Source organism: Gouania willdenowi, chromosome 8 (assembly GCF_900634775.1).
Source record: "Gouania willdenowi chromosome 8, fGouWil2.1, whole genome shotgun sequence".
Taxonomy (NCBI): Eukaryota; Metazoa; Chordata; class Actinopteri; order Blenniiformes; family Gobiesocidae; genus Gouania; species Gouania willdenowi.
Genome location: NC_041051.1, coordinates 27,366,156 through 27,387,030, shown reverse-complemented (window position 1 = coordinate 27,387,030; position 20,875 = coordinate 27,366,156). Strand labels below are relative to the sequence as shown.

Here is a 20,875-nt window from a genome sequence, read left to right as displayed (position 1 = left end):
AAACCATTTCAATCAAAAAAAAGTGTTCAAATGCAATTATTATTATTCATAATAATGAATAATCATTATATACATGATTAATTCTAAACACAACCGGACATAACACAAAAAATGCGATAATGGTACAAAGGTAGATTTTTCTTTATTATTTAATCAAAACAAAACTTTCCAATCAAAAGAAAAATCACTCCAATCAAAAAAAAAAAAGTTTACTTCAATCAAAAATAAATATTTTCAATCAAAGAAGAAAAGTGTTTCAATGCAAAAAAAAATAAATATTTGAGACCCAAATAATTGCATTTAAACACTTTATTTCTTTGATTGAAAATGATTATTTTCTTGATTGAAGTAAACTTTTTTTTGTATTTAGACAATATTATGGGTAGTACATTTGTGTCTTTATTATTCAATAAAAAAAATAAAAAATGAATCAAAGAAAAAAGTCTTTAAATGCAATTATTTGGGTCTCAAATATGTTGTTTGTTTTTTGATTGAAAAATTTATATTGAAGTAAACTTTTTAATTGTAGTGATTTTTCGTTTGAATTAAAAGATTTTTTAATTAAATTATTATTATTATTGAATAATTAAGAAGACGCAAATTTACCTCCATATACAGTAAGTAGATGCAGGAGAGGTGTTTTTCCTTCCTCACCCAGTAGGTGGCGGTAATGTTCTTTTTACCTTGTTGCTGATTGGAGAATAGGTGGTTAGTAAAAGAAGAACACGGATCCACTCACTTGGACACACACACTCACACACATACACACACTGACACACACCATTGGGTGGCCTCTGTGGAGGAAGCAGCCAGCGGATATTTCTCAGCAGCAGTGGAGTTTGGTTTTGTCGCGGTGGCAGCGTCCAGAGGGTTTATTTCTCTCCAGGTTAGTGTCTGTGTTGCGTTTAGTTTATGGAAAAGTTGTTCACTTTTTTGTGTTGTTTTTAGAGGCGCAGGTTGAGACACTGACGTTAGCCGTATTAGCATCAACAGCCTGCGCTACAAAAAGCCTGTTTTCTTCCTTTTCACGTCAGCCAGCGTGAAGCTGACCAGCAGGCCTCTGGTGTTAACAAACAGCCCGGCTCCAGTTTAAACTGAGACCAGTGTGTTTGTTGTCTAAATGTCGCTTTATTCACGTGTTGTTATCATTAACCGAGGGTTACTTTTGATGATTGTACCACAGCGCAGTTATTGTTGTCCGACCGTTAGCCAGTGTTATGAATCTTCTGGTTTATGTGATAATTAATGACCCACTTCTGTTTTCGAGATGCGACTGCGTTTACTGATGTTACAAAGAAAGAGCTGACTACAGATATAGCACAGGACCAATAATATTATAGTTGACATAATTCACTGATAACCTTTAGTGTTTTAGGACAACTGAACATTTAAATCTAACTTTACAGTGATTTATAATAGCAAAACTGTCACAATTATGTAAGTTTAAACTCATGCAGTACTAATGATTATTTGCGATATAATGGAAGCTAAAGGAGTTAAATGATGTGGAATGACAACACCTTTTTTGTTGCTTGGTTCATCTGTTGTTTTTTTTAACCACAGGTTTTCAAATATCTAGTTAATTATTAAAATAATAAATATTAGTCGTACTGCATGTAAATCACAAACATTAAATTAAAATGAAAGTCCGTTGGTTTTATGACTATTTTTGCCAAATTTTGCGACCTGTTTTAAACTCTGGCAGCACAACCGGAAGTCGGGTCACTAGTTGGAAAGAGAAACCATTGCATTCAATACACCGGTATGCTAGCAGAAGCGATCCGGAGAGTGGGCGCAGCCTGTTAGCTGGGACGGAATCGATCCGCGCCAAGTCGAGAGAAAACGCTAGAAAATGATAAAGAAACTAAAATTACTTAACAAAAACTTACACCTGGATATTTATTTTATACTGAAATCCACTAAAAGCATTTTTTAAATGCTTGTAGACGTTAATAGTTCAGTGAGTACGTGCGCTTCTTCGGACTGCTTCCCCTTTTTTTTTCTGTTGAAGCCTTCGCCCTAAAAAAAGCCTTCCTGTCATCCTCTTCTTTCACCTTAATACCACCACAGTAGTTATTCTAGTATATTATTTTAACACCATGAAGAGCTGATGCACGTCACTCAATCCCACTTGATTAAAACAAGCCTTATTAGGTTATCTAACTCCATTAAAATGTGATCTTATTAACCATGTCAGTGAATTGTGTGTGGTGTTTGTAGGTCTGCTTGGACACAGTAGGCTGTATTAGTGTGTGTGAGCCCATCAAAGTGTGTAGTAGAAGTCTGGATTAGCTCACAAATAATTGGATAACCTAGATGTATCCCTTTAACCTGGCCTGTGTGTGTTGATCTGCTGTTTGACTGCCTGCTCAGTTTAAATAAGCAGCAGCTTATCTCTGTGAATCCAGGTGAGCTGCTGTTATTCAGCAGGACTTTCCTGTGATCGTCATGGCCTTTGTTTTTCATATCCTGCTTTAGTTTATTTGACTAATCAAAATTAATCCCCAACACCTTTACAATATAAATCATTGCAGAAGATAGAATATTAAATGCTGGTTAGAGCTGGGCAATATATCGAAAGTCAAGATAGGGTAGAGTAGGGGTGTGGGGGAAAAAATCAATTTCACGATATATTGCGCTTCTTTTTTTTTTTTCTTTTTTTTTTTTTGAGGGGGGTGCCGATTTTAAATCGATTTTTTTTTTCCATTTAAAAATCGATTATTATTTTTTTAATTATTATTATTTTTATATTAAACCAATATTTTTGTGTATTTGTGCAATATTTCAGTGGTGCTTACAATGCTTTCAATGTGTTGCAATGGTTATTTGATGCAGTTGATTTCATGATGGCAGTGTGTAATGCCTGCAATATTTATGTATGCACAGGCATTTTATTTTCATATAATCTGTTCAGATCAGTGCTTAAACTGACACAATAGGATAAATTATAATTTTTTTCTGAGACTTCTACACAGTATTTTCAGTGTGTTGCACTTTATTTTATGATGGCAGTGTGTAACACTGCGTTTTCTTTTTTCAGTGAAAATGTGCAAAAACACTAATAAATAATAATTGAAGCAAACAGTTTTGACTCAATTTCTCCTCTGAATGATCAATATCTTCTGATAAACATATACAGCAACTTGATTTTTCATCTCTACGTTTAATTTTGAGATTAACTGGGTAGTATATTGCGATACTATCGTATCGCGATACATATCGTATTGCGACATCCTTGCCAATACTCACCCCTAATATTGAGTTTTCTATTTTGGGTGTATAAAAAATTACAATATCACCTTTATTGATATAAATATAACTAACAATGAGTGCGTTCTAACCCAGACCTTCATCTATACAAGCCACATTACAGTACTCACTCACACGTGCTGTCCCTTAGAGGAGGGAAAGTCCAAAGTGACACATATTGTGCAGCTGTTTGTTAATAAATGTGCCTGTGTGGCAGTTTTGCATCAGAAAATTTAAACCAGATTTGTCTTTCTGCTAAGATGTTATTGAATTTAAATGATTGAGATTTATATTATATATCGCCATTTTGAGGAAAAAAAAAATATTGAGAAATGAGTTTTGGTCCGTATCACCCAGCCCTACGAGCTACAAATGATTTGATTGAAAGTGTTATTTAGTTCTGTTGTATCTTATAAAGGTTTTGTTTTATCAGAATATAAGTTTGCCTCCCTTAGAAAGGAAATAATCTGCAAAAAATCACCCATTCATTGCTTTTAAGTTGAATATTTGCACCATCAACAACTTAAATATTACAATATCAGCAAAATGTTTCATTTGATTTATCATCATAGGTTTTCTTTTTGTGTTTCCAGTTACAAAAACATCCTTGAGTTTCTCCTATCTTGATGTAATTTTTTGTTAAATCAACGCTGCTGTTTGCTTTCTGTGTGATTCCTCTGCACAGTTGAATCTGAGCGTTGCCCTTTGTGTCCAGGAACCCCACTGTGACCTTTATATGAGGTCTCAGCCCTAAAGCAACGGGTCATCGACGGGAGGAGAGACTCGGGAGAAAAGCAGTCCCACCACAGCAGCAGTGCGGATTAGTGTTTTTATTTTAGTGGGGTTTTTTTTTTTTGGACCCAATCACTGAAGAGCAGACAAGCCCTTCTCCCCAACACACTACCAGGACCATGGAGGCCATCGCCAAATATGATTTTAAAGCCACTGCGGATGACGAGCTTAGTTTCAAGCGTGGAGAAGTACTGAAGGTAAGGGAGCAGACTCGTGTGCATCGCCTGCGATTGTGAAACCATGGAAACTTTTTTTGCTGTGTTCCTGTGTTGGCTCTGTGGTAAATGTGGAGTGCTCGCATCAGGAAATAATTTCAGAGAGGAGACGATTAAAAACAAAAAACAAAAAAGAGGAGTAAAAAGGGGGTTTTAAGTTGAAAAATCATTGAAATAAAAATGGTGGTGTCCTTTTGTCAATGTCCTTGAACGAGCAGGTGTCAACACCAGGATTGCGGTCAATTACATTTTTCAATTACATTGAAGTCTTATAGAGCTGCAACTAATGATTGTTGCTGTAGTCGACTAATCTATTAATTGTTTTTTTGATTAGTCTTGATAATTTTTACATTTAGAAGCACGCATTTTAAATCTTTCCACTTGTTAACAGGACAGCATATTTTACAGAGAGCAATTAAAATGCATAAAACATGTATTTGTAGTGTAGTTGTTATATGTAATGCATAAAGTATTACTGAAATTACAATAAAATAATGAATAAAATAGATATCAAACTTAAAAATGTAAGTTTTTTTGAACGAAGTAGTAATAGTAAACAAAGAGTCAGTGTTAATAAGTGACTTTTAAAAGCTAGAGCTAACCCGTCTGTAGGTTGTGGAGGTAATGAGGTTTAAACCAATCACAGAGTTCCTTTTAATTAAAGAGTAACTAAACCCCAAACCCACTTTTTTCTGCTAAATACATATGTATTTGGGTATTAAGTAATGCTGTTGATTGATCCTAGTCCCACTCTTCACATTTTTGTAAAGGTATTTTATATCTTTGCGTATTTAGCTGTAAAATGTCTGGTGCATACTGGCCAGTAAGGGTTGATGAAATGGTTCGTTTAATGATTGAGAGCTGAACTTCGGGGTTTACACTTATAAAGTTTGTCACGTATTTGTTTTCGGTGAAAACTTCTGAAGCTTTAGAAACTTTAGGTTGTATGAAGCTTCTTCAGTGCTTTCCTCTCTCCCCCATTCTTCTTCGCTGTTTACTTGCACAAAGTTAGTGGGGCAACACTGCTCCTAGCGGTCAATGTAAGGCAATGCAGCAGAAAGAAAACAAGAAGTGGCCGCGGGCTAGATTTTATCATTCATTTACAAGATTAAACAACACGTCATCATCTAATCTGGTGTTTTTCATTCATTGGTTACATTGTTTGGTTTCCTAATCAATGAAAATATTGATATTAATACTTTTGGTATGCAAATCTTTTTTCTGTCAGTATACCACTAGATTTATATTGTTTTTTTAAATAGTGCAATGATCGTAAAGAGAAGTGACAGGTAATGAGAAAAGTTGATAAGTTTTGCATATAATTAAATTATAATTGACATTTTTTTTTTTAGAATTTCCATGTCAGTTACAATTACAAATTCAGTTATCTGTACTTGATTACAATTTATATATGATTACAACAGAAACAGTTAATAATTGACCCCAACCCTGGTCACCTCCCACATCGAATAAAACCCACACTGACTGCCGTGTCATGTTATGGTTACATCACAGCTTTGACCAATGCAGATTTTACACACAGCCTGGATTTAAACGTGTGCACCTCAGCTCTGCTGGCAGTTTGTTGCACTTCTTTGCACAAAAGGGAAACGTCAAACTTGACGGCCTTGGCTCCGTGTAACCCCTGTGATGTTTTCAAAACAAGCAATGCACGCAAGAGTGGGACAGCTTCCATGATGAAAACTCAAGTGATGCCAAAAAGAGGTCAGAGGGGCCCAAATATATTGAGCAGTATTCCTGATCTGGTATGGGTGGGTGGATAGATGTCAGGGTTTTCCTCTTACCCAAGAAGGCTTTGTATGTTTGTGCTAAAAGCAACTGGACAGCTGGCAGTCAGGTCATTTAAGTTTCATTTTAGATCCTCCATCGAACGTTTGTTTATCAATTATTGGAGGAAGCTGGAATATCTGGAGTGTGCAGCCTTGAAACTCATTTTCGCTCTGCGGGTCAAATATGGACCAGTTTTTATTTCAAGTGGGCTGCAGATTTTACATTGGGGGGGGGGGCTTCTAAATTAATTTGCCCTAGTTTGCACATCCTTATGTAAACATTATATACAGCATGTATTGCAAGCCATCGACAACATCCAAGCAATGAATGACGGATATTTTCAAATCAAGGGTGTGTCATCTGACGATATTAGATCATGAAGGATTAAACGACGATTGTGTCATGTCTGCGTGACATGCACAGCACAAAGTTTTTTTTTTTTTTTTTTTTTCTTCTGCCAAATCACTCTATTTGCTGATCAGGCTCATGTCAGCACAACAGTCACACCGAACAATTATTAAGCGCTAAATAAGCACAGAAGTATGCTCCGCTCTTCCTGTTAAACTATATTGAGCAAAATAAAATAAATCAAGTTTATTTGTATATATATATATATATATATTGGTCCATATCACGTTTTATCTTGTAAAGGATATTGTTGTCCAAACTGTGGGAAATATGGGTTTCAAAACACTGTATCACTGTTGCCTTGTTATGTCGCAAGTGTTGCTAATGCTGCACCACTTTCGTTTAACAAAGTAAAAAGACTGTGACTAAAATAACTTGTCAGCCTTTTTGTTTGATGTTAATTGTACTTGGAACCAGTTTGTTAAATTGCTTACGTACGTTTTTAAAAATGTTTGAAAAGTACCCTGACTTAAATGATCTTTTATCCCTTTTTGCCATTTAGGGTGAAAGTCGGTGAATTGGTTTGTTTTACTGGTAAATAACTGTGAAATAGTCTAAATGATCTGAATGGGGGAAAAAAAATCGTGATCGTGATTTTACAAAAAAAAATTGTGATATTAATTTTTTCCACATATCCTTACACAATGATACATTTTTGCTTTCTCTTGTGTGCCACATTTGATGCCCCCCCCCCCCCCCCCCCCCCCATGAAACCCTGGTACTATGCAGCTGCTATTGTTGTGAGAAATCTTTTTTAAAGCTTTATTATCTGATCTCTTTATCCTCCATAAAACACCAGACTGTTGTCCTACACAATGATTAATTTCAGGTTCATCCACAACCATGTTAATCCTCAGCGATCCGTGTCATACATAGCAGTAATGCATGGAATGAGAAAAACCTTATGATTTGTAGTTTATTTTTTTAAATTTGTGTAGAAACATTGTTTTTACAATACTTTAGGATCCACGTTGGTTGCCTTTATTCTTCAGTTTAATATGTTTTAATGTCATTAAGGCTCTCGGTTGATGTTCATCTATATGCACGGTACATCTGAACCTACTACCGTGTTTGGATCATAACAGTAAAGTGCTTTCATTAGAAACATCTGCTACACTTCCTGATACAGTTTTTATAGTTTTGTAAACTTCTCATTCCAAGCAACACAATTTATTTGCCAACACTTTTTTTCACCCACTGCTTTGGATGAGTTGACTGCTGTATCAGAGGATAACTGCAGGAAAAATAAGATTTAGGTCGACAGGCTTGAAAAGACTTCTTATCTCAGCGGGGGGCCTGCATGGGGGGAGGGGGATTGCGGAGGAGGCACCAAGCCAAAGGCGGCTCACTGAAATTTGCATAAAAGAAGAGAAAGTAGTGAAGTTCCGTATTTTATTTTATTTTTTTGTTTCATTCAATTCAGCTCAACTTTATTTACATAGCGCAGAATACAACAAAGTCATCTCAAAGTACTTAATATAAAGTAGCATTCATTTATGCTACTTGGAACAAAATTCCCCCAATTCCGTTTCAGAGTTTACCCATTTGTGTCATTTTGTGTTCGTATACTCATCCCGTTTCATCTGCTTTCCCAAATTAAATGTCATTACAGGCTCTTTAACTTCCCAAGATTGTGCCAGTTAACTTGCTTAATATGGTCAATCTTTATACAAAGCAGAAACAAGCACACACTGAAATCACACAAGATTTTGTGTGGGGATTTGACATCCAGCTGTTTGCTAAACTTGCTAAAGCTCGACATTAGACCACCCGTTTTACTGCGAAAGATATCGTGGAAACGTGTTATATTGTGTTTGTGTCATATAGCTATTTTCATTTCAGAAGGTAAATTCTGAGATGTTACGTTAGAATTTCTCTCTGACCAACCGTTCACATAAACAAATTGCGTGTAAATGTGTGATTTTTCCCAAAGCATGCATGAGAGGGTATATTCAGTGTCATATTGCAGTTGCAGCTTGATTTTGTTTAGAAAAAAATAAATAAAATGATTATAACTTAAAATCTGTTTCAGGAAGTGAATTCTGTATTTCGCTTCCGTTTTCTGTGATCATGGAAAATTTGAGGCACTGTTCTTGTTCATAATCATGAATTTAATGACATTTACATCAGTGTGGGGGGTTTGCATATTTGCTATGAGTGTGCATGATAAATCTGTTGGCTCTGTTTGTGCCTGTGATGGTGTGTGTGTGTTTTTAGATGAACTGTAAATCTTTCCAGGGTGTACCACCATGTGCTACACCCCAAGTAAGCAGAACGGTTCATGGTTTTCTTGAGTTATTTTAAATGTAAAATCTTTTCAAAACTAAAGCAGTTGAATCAGGAAACATCTGAGGATGAATCACAAAATGAGTGTCTGTTTTATGTATTTTTATGACTTGGTTCAGTCAGCTGTATAGGCCAACATGTTGTAAGTGCACAACATCGAAAGCTAGCATGAGCGTAGCCTCCAGCAGTGTTCACATTTTACCCTGAATAGCTTGGTGGACTTTTCAAAGGGAATGGCCTGCTTTCTTTCAGCTACCAGCCTACTCCTCTCTTCTTGTGCGCTTATTATCCTTTTTTTATTCCTGCTTTTTCTTTGTTCACCCGTTACTCGTACATTAGTTTAGAGCCTAGATGTTTTTCCCCAGAGCTCATTTTATGAGAAATGGGATAGAATAACCTCCAGCCTCTCATAAGAGGACCCACACTTTGTTTGCATAGCTTTATTTGCTGAAGGGATTTATTTATTACGACCAAAATCTCTTTTTGGTATTTTTTATCTCTTTGAAGAGAGAAATGTTAACGCAATGCCTCATGCATGTTTTAAGCAATTGTTGGCATCACTAATAACCACAGCCTTACGACCCTGCCAGAGAAGCTGTCGTGTTTGTGATTCAGGAGACTTTGGCTTTGTACATTCAGAAAATGGCAAACGGGATGTCTTGACTCGCTAAGTTAGCAAAATGATCCACCGTTTAATGCTGACTAATTATTAGAATGAAACAAAACAACTTCCTCAAATATTCCAAAGCTCGACTGAATCTGCACATGCTTGTTATTACTAGATCATAAATATCTTTTAGTCTGACATTAATCAAAGTCATGTGAGGTTAGGAGGTTATTTTGGTTTTGAGGAACTTTGTGTGAGGAATTACCCTTCCACTGGTCCAAAGTGTGTCCACCCCCCATAGTTTAAACTTCAGCTATTTTAGGTTTAGCCTTTGCATTAGCCGTACAAGCTGAATAACTAATATGCATACTGTAAAATTTGCCTGGATCTAGTTTAGCATCTTTCCGATCATTATTCAGTTTTCTTCTTTTTTCTTTGCTTTAAGACATTGAAGAGAAATGATAGTGACAGCAGTTTAATCCCCTGCACTTTCTCTTTTGTGCTCGACACTCAAGACCCATCAGTTTGGTTACATAACAGTTTTCTTTAAGCATCAAACCGTTTTTAATCTTTTCTTACACTACTAGCAATGTAATTTAATACCTTAATAGGTTTTCAGAGTCATGGTTATAATTCATTTTTTTTAAAATAGTTTGCTACAAAAGGCAACAAAACTTGGAAGCCATTGCATTTTAATTGGATGTGCAAGTCTCGGGTTGCCACAGAGACAGTTCAGGCAGGTATTGTAAAGTATCATAAACAAATATCTGGCAAAGGTGCACTGCTTTATTTGGGGCACCAGCGCATCAACAGCTCTGCTCTCAGGACAGAGGCTTTCTCAGGAGAGTCCTTTTACCTCTGACCATTATTGGTATCACTCAGAGATGGAAACAGTCTGTAGCTGCATTTCCATCACCCTTGGAAATGCACAAAATTTAAATATAAACAAATAATGGAAACAACTGAATTTAAAAAAAACACTCAAATATCGCTAAAACGTTTTACGCTTTCATAACAAGGCTTTTCATATGTTTCGATTAGCGATGCACCGAAAATGAAAAGTATTTCCGCAATTACACATCACACGATGTGACAAACCTAGTCACGTGACCACTTCTCGCCGAGAAAACATGGCGCGGTACGTGTAGACAGATGAGGAGACTGAGACATTTCTTAGCATTATACAATAAGAAAAATTACTGCCACAACAGACGGCAAATGACAAAAGAATGTGGAGTGTTACAGAGAGGTTTTGAGCATCCGTCTTTCTGCACTGAAGTCTCGCAAAATAAGATTTCACACGAGTTACGAGGCCCCTCCCCAAAACAACCTTCAATGGAAAAGCATTCAAAGGATAATTGTACTTTGTCAAAACTTTAGAAATATTGCTTTTAATTTGTGAAAAACTGTGATGGAAACGCAGCTTCTGACTATTTTTTTGCTGTTCTAAGGACTGCTCAGTATTACCTGTCGTTGCACTCTGTTAATGTTTACAGTTTAATTTGCAGGTGTGGATGAGTGTTAACTGATGACACACCGCTGTTGAGTAATTTTCACATCTTTTCCAATTTTCACATGGGACCTGGCGTGGGCTTGGTCTTCTTTAGTTGTGTGTGGCACAAACTATGAAACATGCATTTTGTGTGAGTCCTTAGCTTTCTGTGTAGCTCTACCACAATATCTGCTTTAATACTGTTGCTTTTACAACTGACAGCTCCGTTGATGTGATGTTAAACCTTCGAGGCTTGACTGATTTTAACGCTTCTTTAACCACGTCTGCGCAATGTGGATGGTTTAGCGCTGTCGGGGTCCGGTTCTTTATCTCTTCAGCAGTGCAGTAAATTAGAAATTTATCCTTTTCCTTAAGCAAAACAGGAGTTTGAGATCAAGTGTAAGACTATTTCAGGCATGGATCCACACAGCCATGTTACTTGTTTGTTTCCCTCGGAGGGGAAACCCTTGTAGTTGAAGCATCTGTCAGGGGTTGAATTTTAGGACCGAAATTTGCTTTTAATCTAGATTTTAGCAGGTTTTCAATGGACTGAATGTATGCAATATCAATCAGAAAATGTCTTATTTTCAGAAAATAAGGTGAACTTGTGTTGACTTTCTGAGAGATGGCAAAGCTAACATAAACTTCCCGTTGAGGAATATTGATTGATTTTATTTTTTATTATTATATGAGCCATTTTAAATGAATTCAAGGTGCAAAAAATTAGCTGCATAATTCAGCTGCCCCAGAACGCAATGCACAGATCAATAATGCTCAGTGCTAGCTTCGTGTTGTCCAGAACAGAACCCTGGTCAATTTGTAAGTCACCAACGCATACCATAGTTTTCTGCAAAGTGAGTTAAACAGGCCAACACAGTACAGCCTGTCAGCCGTCCATCTTCACATAACAAAATTTTGACAAAAATCACAGCAATGTTTTCTTTTTCTGAAAACAATAATATTTGATATAATAGTCGTCAAGGAAAGTGTTAAATAACTGTTACTTTTAATCTGTTATCAGTAGTCCTCACACAAAAGCTGCTACAGCCTGTCTATTTATCATCACCCAAAGCTTAAACGTGTTTTAACTGTTTCTCAAAATTGATTGTCTTTGAAAATGATGTCACAGATATGAGGGCAATTAATTGAAATGCAGTTTGGTAAACTTGTTCAGAGTACAATGCTGCATAACATGGGCTTGTGACTTATTTGCATTTTGCAAAGTAACAGAGTTTCAACGTGAATTCCCATCAGGCGCGACCAAAAAAGGGAAGATGCTTTCTTGCGAAACAAGGCAGCATTTTATATCTTCTTCTTTTTTTCTTACTGAAGGCGACATGGTGATTCTTAAAAGACTGAAACTTTGCTATAACTTTCACAACTAAGTGTTTAGTCACACTGCCTGTCAGAAGACTGAGCCTCATATCTAAATTACATTTCATTTGTTTGTTTCCGTCAATCAAGAATGCACCAACTGCTGCTGATAAGACTTATTGGCAAAACTTTATGTGAAAGTATGTGAGCATGCTGTTGTTTTAAAAGTGAGTAACTGCTCTATAATATTCTCCTTAAAACTTGGAATGCACTTGAAACTTTTTACCTCAAAAGGGTTTTTATTAACTTTATACTTTTTCTTCGGGGCTCATTGTGGCTGCTTAATAGAAAAAAAGAAGTGCACCAGAATATCTACAAGAGATGTAATACTACTGACAGTTCAGCATGGTTGTTCTCAAAGGGGATGGCCACTTCTCCCCAGAGTAAAAATAAAGCTGTCACTGTTCTTTTTATGGAGCAGTTTTATAATCAAGTCTAATGGTTAGTGGAAAAATAGGTTATCTTCTCCAGTTGAATCTCTCCTTAGTGACGAAAACTCTTCTGCGTCAGTAGCATGTCTAGAGGCAAAGCGGGCGCCATGTGGAGGCCACCGTCGAGCCTAGCCACCGCCATGAGCACTGCACACTTGTTCTCATTTTCTTCTTAAATAAATAAAGATTAACAAGCCTGCCTTTCTCACAGAAACGGCTCTCATTTACAGAGCATCACACCCTGCTCCTACACAACACCATCTAGCATCCAACTTACTTCTGCAATCGACTGTCTGCAGTTATTGTTTAAGATCTCTTTATGACCTGCTACCTGTCAATACTACACTGGAGCCATTAATGGAGTAGATTGCCATTAAGTTTGAATTTTATTCAGCTGAGGAATTGAATGCGAGCTCTTCAATAGATAACTAGCATAGCTCAGGGGTAAGTAAGACACTTGGTTGCCAAGAAAACCAAATGTCAGGCGATGAAAATATGACATTTGCTTTAATCTTGAAACACTTAATATTCCTACTAATTTGTTACAAATTACAAAACAAAAGTTACAGAGCAGGTCCTAGAACACTACAGCATCCTGTGTCACATTGTAATATCATGTAAACTATGCTCTGTGATAGTACATTTACTACAGCCAAATGGAATTGGAGAAAAACCTTGGAGAGCAGAAGGAAAGACTTAATCTGGGTTCATCCATTGACACTTCTTGCATGCCAGACTTTTGGTTTTTGGTGTTCACTTTAATACATTTTGGAAAACTTGACACATTGGGCAAACTTGATATTTAAAATCACTAGATTAAGCCTTTTCTAACATTCCACACAACAACTTAAGTAATATAGGTATGTATGATATTTGATGATATCACAATATACTTCTGATACCAATACTCAAAACAGCAGTATTGATATTGGTAGTAAAAAAGTTACATTGGAACAACCCTAAAAGATGGTGCATCCATCTAGAATTATTTGCATGCTGAACTAATTATTTTTGGTTTTAACTTTGTGTAATTCTAAAAAACTTGACACATTATCGGGCAAACAAAATGATAAAATTTGTTAAGTAAAAATCTTTATTAATCAGCCCTAGTTGATTGAGCTTTTTGTGAAGTGTTCACAGTCTAGAAGTCTTTACATAGAAATATTGTGGTAATAGACTTTAGTTTTTAAGTCATTACAAACTTTAAAGACTTTGAGGGGGAAAAGTCCAAATGTAACATTTATTTTTATTTGAGTTTACCTCGAGTTTGGGTTTATTCTGTGGTGAACTTGTCTAGTCATCCTCAACATTTGTCCGTACTGGTGTCCTTGCGTGCTCATATTTTTGCTATGGTTTGGTGGTTTTCACATCCTGTTTGACATATCCTCTAACCCCGAGCAACTTTTTAGTGTGTCCACACAGTAGGTTTCAAAGAAGCTCCACAGAACCATTTTTTGTAGGGTTGCAATTGTAATTGCACACATCTGAGGGTTTATTTTGGGGCTTAAGTTATTTACTTGATTGTTTAAAGTAGCTCTGACTTGTGTTTTGATTCTGTGAAAAGCAGGAAGATCGTAGCTCGACCTACACCAGAAGTCCTGAACTCCCCACCCTACCTTTCCTGGCTCATTATATTCCACTTCACCATGTCTTATCTGCATTTTTGGTAAAGGTTTTGGATCGCTCACTAAAATGTTGATAATTCTTACTGTGATGCTACAGGTAAAGTTGTACTCTAACTGCCAAAAGTCCTTGAAGGCACTTGCTGGAGTTGTTTGAGCCTGCCCCATACACCAATATTGTTCACTTTGGTTGAATTAATTTAGAAACAGATTAACTAAACAAAATGAGTTTCTCTATGTAAGAAAACCATCGCTCTCCACACATTTTACATGCTTTGTAGAGAGCTACATGAGAAATCCATCTTAGTTAATACACATGGATTGATATTGGTTAATCCTGAGGGGAAAACCACTTCAAACTCTTTAATGTTGATACCTCAGCCACTATCCTGCTTCTTCACATTGGGTGTGGGATTTTGAGTGAACTTTGACTGAGTACGAATGACTGAGACATGAACCTTTAGTCCCCAGAGCTTTTACAGACGCGTCTAAGGAAATGATCAATGGAGCTTAAAGTAGATTCTTTCTGAAGGAGGGGCATAACAAAAGTTTCCTAAATATGATCATCAGTACTGATATAATTTAGTGGTACTCGTGTAAGCCTGATCTGTTTGGTTATTTATAAGAAGCTTTTGTCCTGCTGGATTTTAGTTTTTCTTTACAAAGCATCTGCTCAACAGTCAATATACATCAGAATGTCTAGGAACTTCATGCCAAGAAGCAGTATGAATGTAAGTAAATATTGAAACCAGCTTGCTATAGGTTCACTCCATGGGTTTTAAACCAGTGTGTGCTACTGATTGTGTGTTTTCCCTCTCTTCCCACTCTTATAGCGTTGCTAAGCTATTACTGTTTACTCCGAGCTGCCCTACATTCTGACAGAAATGTTTAGTGAGTTTTTGTGTTTACGATAGGTGCTTCTCTGTAACACTCAATAATAGTTGAATGACTGAACGACGTTCACTGAGAGGACACACACCAACGCGTAACGAAACGGGGTGTAACGAAATAGGCAACTCACGATACAGTATAAAAAAATCAACAATTTCCCATTGAAGAGTGACAAATGGCAAACAAATCGATGTTGATGAAAAACTATTTCACTGCTAAAGTTGGAGACTGTGTGGGAGTGTTTTGCTTCACAAATAAAGCATGAAAACTGCCTCTTTTAGTACTACATCTGGCAATTCAATTATGGCTCGTGTTTGGAGCACGTAGCTTTTCATTTCCCAATCACCGTGTTATGTAGCTTCAAGGAGCACCCGAGAGTGAACTTTTCCCTGCTTTCGCAAAGAAGACTATTTAGTGCTCAGATGTGTTGAAATTCGACCGCTCAACAGACAAGTATCCAGACAAGCGTGCGCTGAACAATGTTTTTACTTGATTTTATTTTGTGCACCTTTCAATTTTTATATTGTCAATTTTTACATTTCATGAAATTTCATTACATTCCTAATGCTAACACATCACAACATTAGCATGCGTTGTACTTTCCGATTTTTTTCTGAGGTCAACTGTCAAATTAGGGGTATAATGCTTGGTCAAAATCTAATGATTTCTGAAAAAGCTTCTTTCAGTAGATCAAAACTATATGAATATTGCCTCACCTCAATACATCGCATTATAACATCAATCCTTAATCTAAATGTTGTTGATCAGTGATCCCCCTGGTTGGAAAGGGGATTTGGGTTTTAAATGCTGTAGTACATCAAGGTAAAATGTCTTTAGTTGCAGCCTTTATGAAAAGAGAGCTTCTTTCAGAACAACACAAAGATCAGCAGCTTTCAAAGAAATGCCCTCATTTTGTTGAGCTTCAAGGAGACTTTTTAAGCCAATCGTAAACAATGTGATGCTTCTGTGTTTTTTTTATCACTCGATCGCTTTGTTTATCCTCGTTTTTCACTCCTGCAGCCCTTTTTTCCCTCACTGTGCACCTCCTCTGAGTGTTGAGTCAGAGAGTTGTAATTAGGTCTCAGTCTCTGATCTCCTCAGTCATCACTCCCTGCAGGTCTCCTTTAAAGACACTGACAGCTGTGTTTAAACCCAAACCTATCATTTCCATTTCACTGTATTACCGCCATTTTAGTTTGAACAAAATAAAACAATTATTTTTCAGTTCAACAGATGAGATCCTTTGGTTAAATTGTTTAAGGTAGGCAATGAAGGTTGAATCAGCCTTGAAAGTTGGTGCTACTAATTTCTACAGGTGTTGTTGGTTACTTCCAACCCCCTCTGTCTGCATAAAAGCAGTGTTGGAACACACTGTGGTACCAGATCCTCATGAGCATCAGGTCAACAGTATTGTTTATGGATTCCATGATTTCTTTTTCAACTCAAATTGCTTATTTGTTCTATGCTTTCATTTCAAAGTGCAATGACACAATAAACTGAATAATTTTCAGTAAAAAACTGGAAAAGGTGTGTTCTAAAACTTTTGACCAGTAGTGTACCTGAAGTTCATTCAGCACCTTTAGAAGTTGATATAGGTCTCCGTAAATCATGTCTACAATCATTTATGAAAATAACTCTCGTAAATTGACATGTACGTTTTGTTATTTTGTTCTCTGAAGTACAATGACAAATGGATGCAAACTGTGAATATTCTGGGTTTATTGATTAACAATTTATCTTGGTTTTTATCTAGACAGTGGTGAAATTAATTTAAAACTTTTAATATGTATAATTTTAAGAAGGACTTTTCACATTTGATGTTGAATATCCATATTAAAGTCTTTTACTCAAGATATCTAGATGGTGGTGCTAAAGCAAAGGGAACAATAATATTTTTTCTATTTTTTACCTCACTGTACATACTCAGATTTTTTTTTTACTCAATCTGAAATATTTGAGTACATTTTAGCCAATTAGCCAAACAGATTAATATTACCTTAAATCATCTTTAGTGTATATACTAGTACAACCTTTAAGGTCACTCTGCTTGTCTGTAGGAAACAAAACACTTTTTTGAAGTAACAACCAAGTTATCACTTTACCATCTTGTATTCAAAGTAAATAGGCAGTACCCTTACGTCAAATAATCTGATTAAAAATAAAAGCATAAAAAGCTAAATGTATACACAGAGACCGTCAGTTTATAAACACAAGGTGAATATACAGTGATTCTCTGAATGCCTGCTTTTGATACGTGACCTTTGTGTCCTGAAAGCAAACAGCAGATTTTAAAATCTTACTACAACCTTCTCCGTTGTCCTTTTTGGCTGTATTAGATGTGATTGCAAGGAGATGAGATTTTCCAGGGAATCATCTTTGACACAGTGGCTTTGACATCTCTTTCAAAGACCCAATCACTTCACACTGTGCAAAGTCACATTGTTTTGGCTTTTAGTTCCACGTTGAGGGCATACGCAAATAGACTATAAAGAAGTATGGTGAAGCGCTAATTCCGTCAAGGACTTTTTTCTTAAACTTGAGCCATTACAGCCTTTTGCTATTAGCTAATGCGTCATTCTAAAACATGGAACCCCCGTCAGACCCTTAGGCCTGGTGTTTAGCAATCAGTTCACCCCCCATGTTGGAGGTTTTTTTCTGTTTTTATAAGTCCAGTTAGCAAGCGTTCCCATGTGGTATCAGCCTCAAGCAACATTTTAATTACAGCAGTGTTGTTATATGCTCTGTGTACGGGAATCCAATGTAATCTATTCTTATTTTTGCTTTGGGGGTTCAGTCGATGCCTCTCGGCCTGTCCTTGCCTAAGTCGACCTACTCCCTGCTGAGAGCAAAACGGGGTCACACAGTCATAAGGACAGTGTTTTTCTTTCTACCCTCACACCTCCACATCTGCAGTGATTTGGAGGCGTGCAGAGTGTTGGTGTGGTGTTTGTTCAAAGTGGGACGAGCATGTTAGTAGGTTAAACCAGGCCTTAGCGCTTACAGACTAAAATGGTTTTGAATCCACACAGCTATTGAAAAATACAATAAGTTTAGCAAAACATATGAAATATTAAGTATGAGTGAGAATTTTTCTATCATACAGATTTCAGTGCTTGTCATGGCTTTATTGTTGCGTATATTTTTGGTTTTGAATATCATGGGATAGTTTGGATTCAGGCTCATGTTGTGTTTGAGTGATAAATGAAGGCATCTCTTATTGTTCAACTGCTGAAGAGTCGTCACATGGAAGAAAAAGGCTTTCATTGGACAAGAAGTGCTTGTTGCATTTAACTTGTCAACTTGTGAGCAGCATTCTTCTCATCAAAAAAGAGAAATTAATTATTTTTCATACATTGATCACATAAAATCTGATAAAGGTAGTGCTGAAAGTGTCTAAGAAAAAGTCTAAACGGGTGATGATCATAAATGTATGTAAAACTGTAGTAGGGCCTCTGATTTTTCTGTTTCTAAATTTTTTAAATTTTTTTTTCTGGTTTTACACATTCCAGCACCACATTACACTTCTCCTTTTCATTTTCATTTTATCATCTTTCCCTGTTTAGATGACTTTACTGGCTTCCTAAAATTGTACCAACCATGCTAAATTAGGTTAGTAACTTCTGTTGTTAATTTCACATTTTATAATTATGCTTCAGTTGTTTTACAAAATCGGAATGGCTAGGCTGAAATCATGCAGGGTTTCATCCCATGGGTGACGTAAGCCACAATGCTAGACCCTCAGTCACTCGTTCAATAGGAAAAATACCATTGGAAATGCGTGATATCGTCCCAAAACATTATTTGTGAAACATTTAATTACCGCCAACTGTCTCGTTTTGTACAAAACCCAGTGTAGTGGCTTCTGTTGTGATCTTTTACCAGGTAGACTTTTCACCAGTTCCGCTAATACACCAACAGCTAAACCTGTTTTTGTACCAGTGCCTTTTCAAATACTCTGAACCACTTGTTCATCACAACACAATAAAAATATACTTAAGATGAGGATCTACAAACTGTAACGTGTAGCAGGATTGAACAGAATTCTGAGTGGATTTGGACATCTTGGTCTGTTTCTCAAACTTTAAAGTCATTCAATCATCTGTCTTCCAGTTAAAAATAGTGTGCAATGTAAATGTGTGATATTGCCCCAAAAAATGCATGTTAGGCATTACCTTGTCATATTGGGGCCCAATTTTAGATGGAGAAAAAATACAAGTCGAATTGAATTATTTTTTTTTGTTTCGGGACGTGAATTCCAGTTTTTCCATCTGTTGTTCACGATCACGGACAATCGGAGCAACTACTCTTAGCTGGATTTCCGACCAAATAGTGGTCACACAGAGTTCATGCAGAAGGACGTGTTAAACGGATGCAATGGATTTGTTTTTTCCAGTTGGCGGCAAAGGCAACCTGATGCAAAGCATACTCTAATAAAGAAAGACTTAAGAGTGAAGTAAAAACATTTACTACATAAGCATGTTATTCAAAACGGACTGCGTGCACTAATAGCATTTCAAATCACTTGGTGAGATTTTGGAGTTTGAGACCGCCTCTCAAAGACTATTAATATTTCAGCACAGCATCATGGCTGTAAGTGCTATGTACAGCTCACCTAGCCAATAGTGTCACTAATATGCATCACTGAGCACAACCTCACTGAAAGGTTTGTTTTGCCAAGATTTGTATTAAGCAGTCGCTATAATAAATACAGTTTTCTGGTTTTTGGCCTTTTTTTGACTTTGATGCACCATTCGATGTTTTTATTCAGATATATTTGAATAATGATCTGGACTATTTAACACTTTGAGATCATTAAGAATCTCAGCTTGGATCTCGAGACAAACATTTCAATTGGATGCAAAGATGTTTGATTTTCTGAGTTTTTTCTTTACCTACCGGTTTGAATTTGATGGTCAGTAACTCTTATTTGTTTTTAATTATTTCATGAAATCTGAATTATGTCTTCGACTTTATATTTAAGAGCTGAATTATCATTATAAACTGCCTTTTTTAAAAAAAAAAAAAAAAAAAAATGATGTTCACCACAAAGTCTTGTTTGGATGCCTTATCGGCTGACTACTTTGTGCTTAGCCCCATCTATATCCCATCCGGTATTGGTGAACTACTGGTTCCAGGCCTCGTGGTAATGTTGTGGCAGTCTCTGGATTGCTTTACCATTTGGCAGTCACATCACAATAATTCAATCTCCAGCAACTCTTTTTGGCATTGTTTGGATTTGGCAGCACACAAACATGTAGACAAGATGATCAAATGGCTTTTTTTTAGCCTCTGACAGTATTAGTATTCTTCCATCCTGTTGAAGGAAATCACTCACCACAGTTGTTGTTTTAGCCTTATGGTTTTTGAAATGTTACCCCATTTGGAGAGCTTGATATATTTGGTTTTAAAATGTAAAAACATGTTTTATATTTGTCAAAAAAAAAAGTGTTGTATGACTGTAAAGATTAGATGAAAACCTGATGGGTAAAGCACTGTTGAACCTCTTTGGTAATTTTCTGCAGCAGCAGCTCTTCCCACCGGTGGTTGACTTCTTTGCATATTCAAATACTGCACCGTTGTTCCTGTAAAAGGACAGCAGTGTGGTCGTGTCTCGTGTCTGAACCCTGTTAATGCTCGTGTCTACTTTGCAATCAGGTCCATTAAAGCGGATCCGGCAGGCTTGTGTTTTCCATGGTTCAAATGAAGCTTTATCTAGT

At 36.5% G+C, this 20,875-nt stretch overlaps 1 protein-coding gene across 2 annotated transcripts in view; it reads left to right on the top strand.

Annotated features, from left to right (window-relative positions):
* The first annotated feature begins 730 nt into the window (after positions 1-730).
* Positions 731-20,875, top strand: part of grb2b (growth factor receptor-bound protein 2b) — a 37,221-nt gene continuing 17,076 nt past the window's right edge. For both annotated transcript variants that reach the window (XM_028455855.1, XM_028455853.1), the window contains exons 1-2: positions 731-886; positions 3,965-4,238. In XM_028455855.1, coding sequence (XP_028311656.1) covers positions 4,161-4,238 — 78 coding nt within the window. In that variant the 5' untranslated portion in view covers positions 731-886; positions 3,965-4,160. The remainder of the gene's footprint in view (positions 887-3,964; positions 4,239-20,875) is intronic.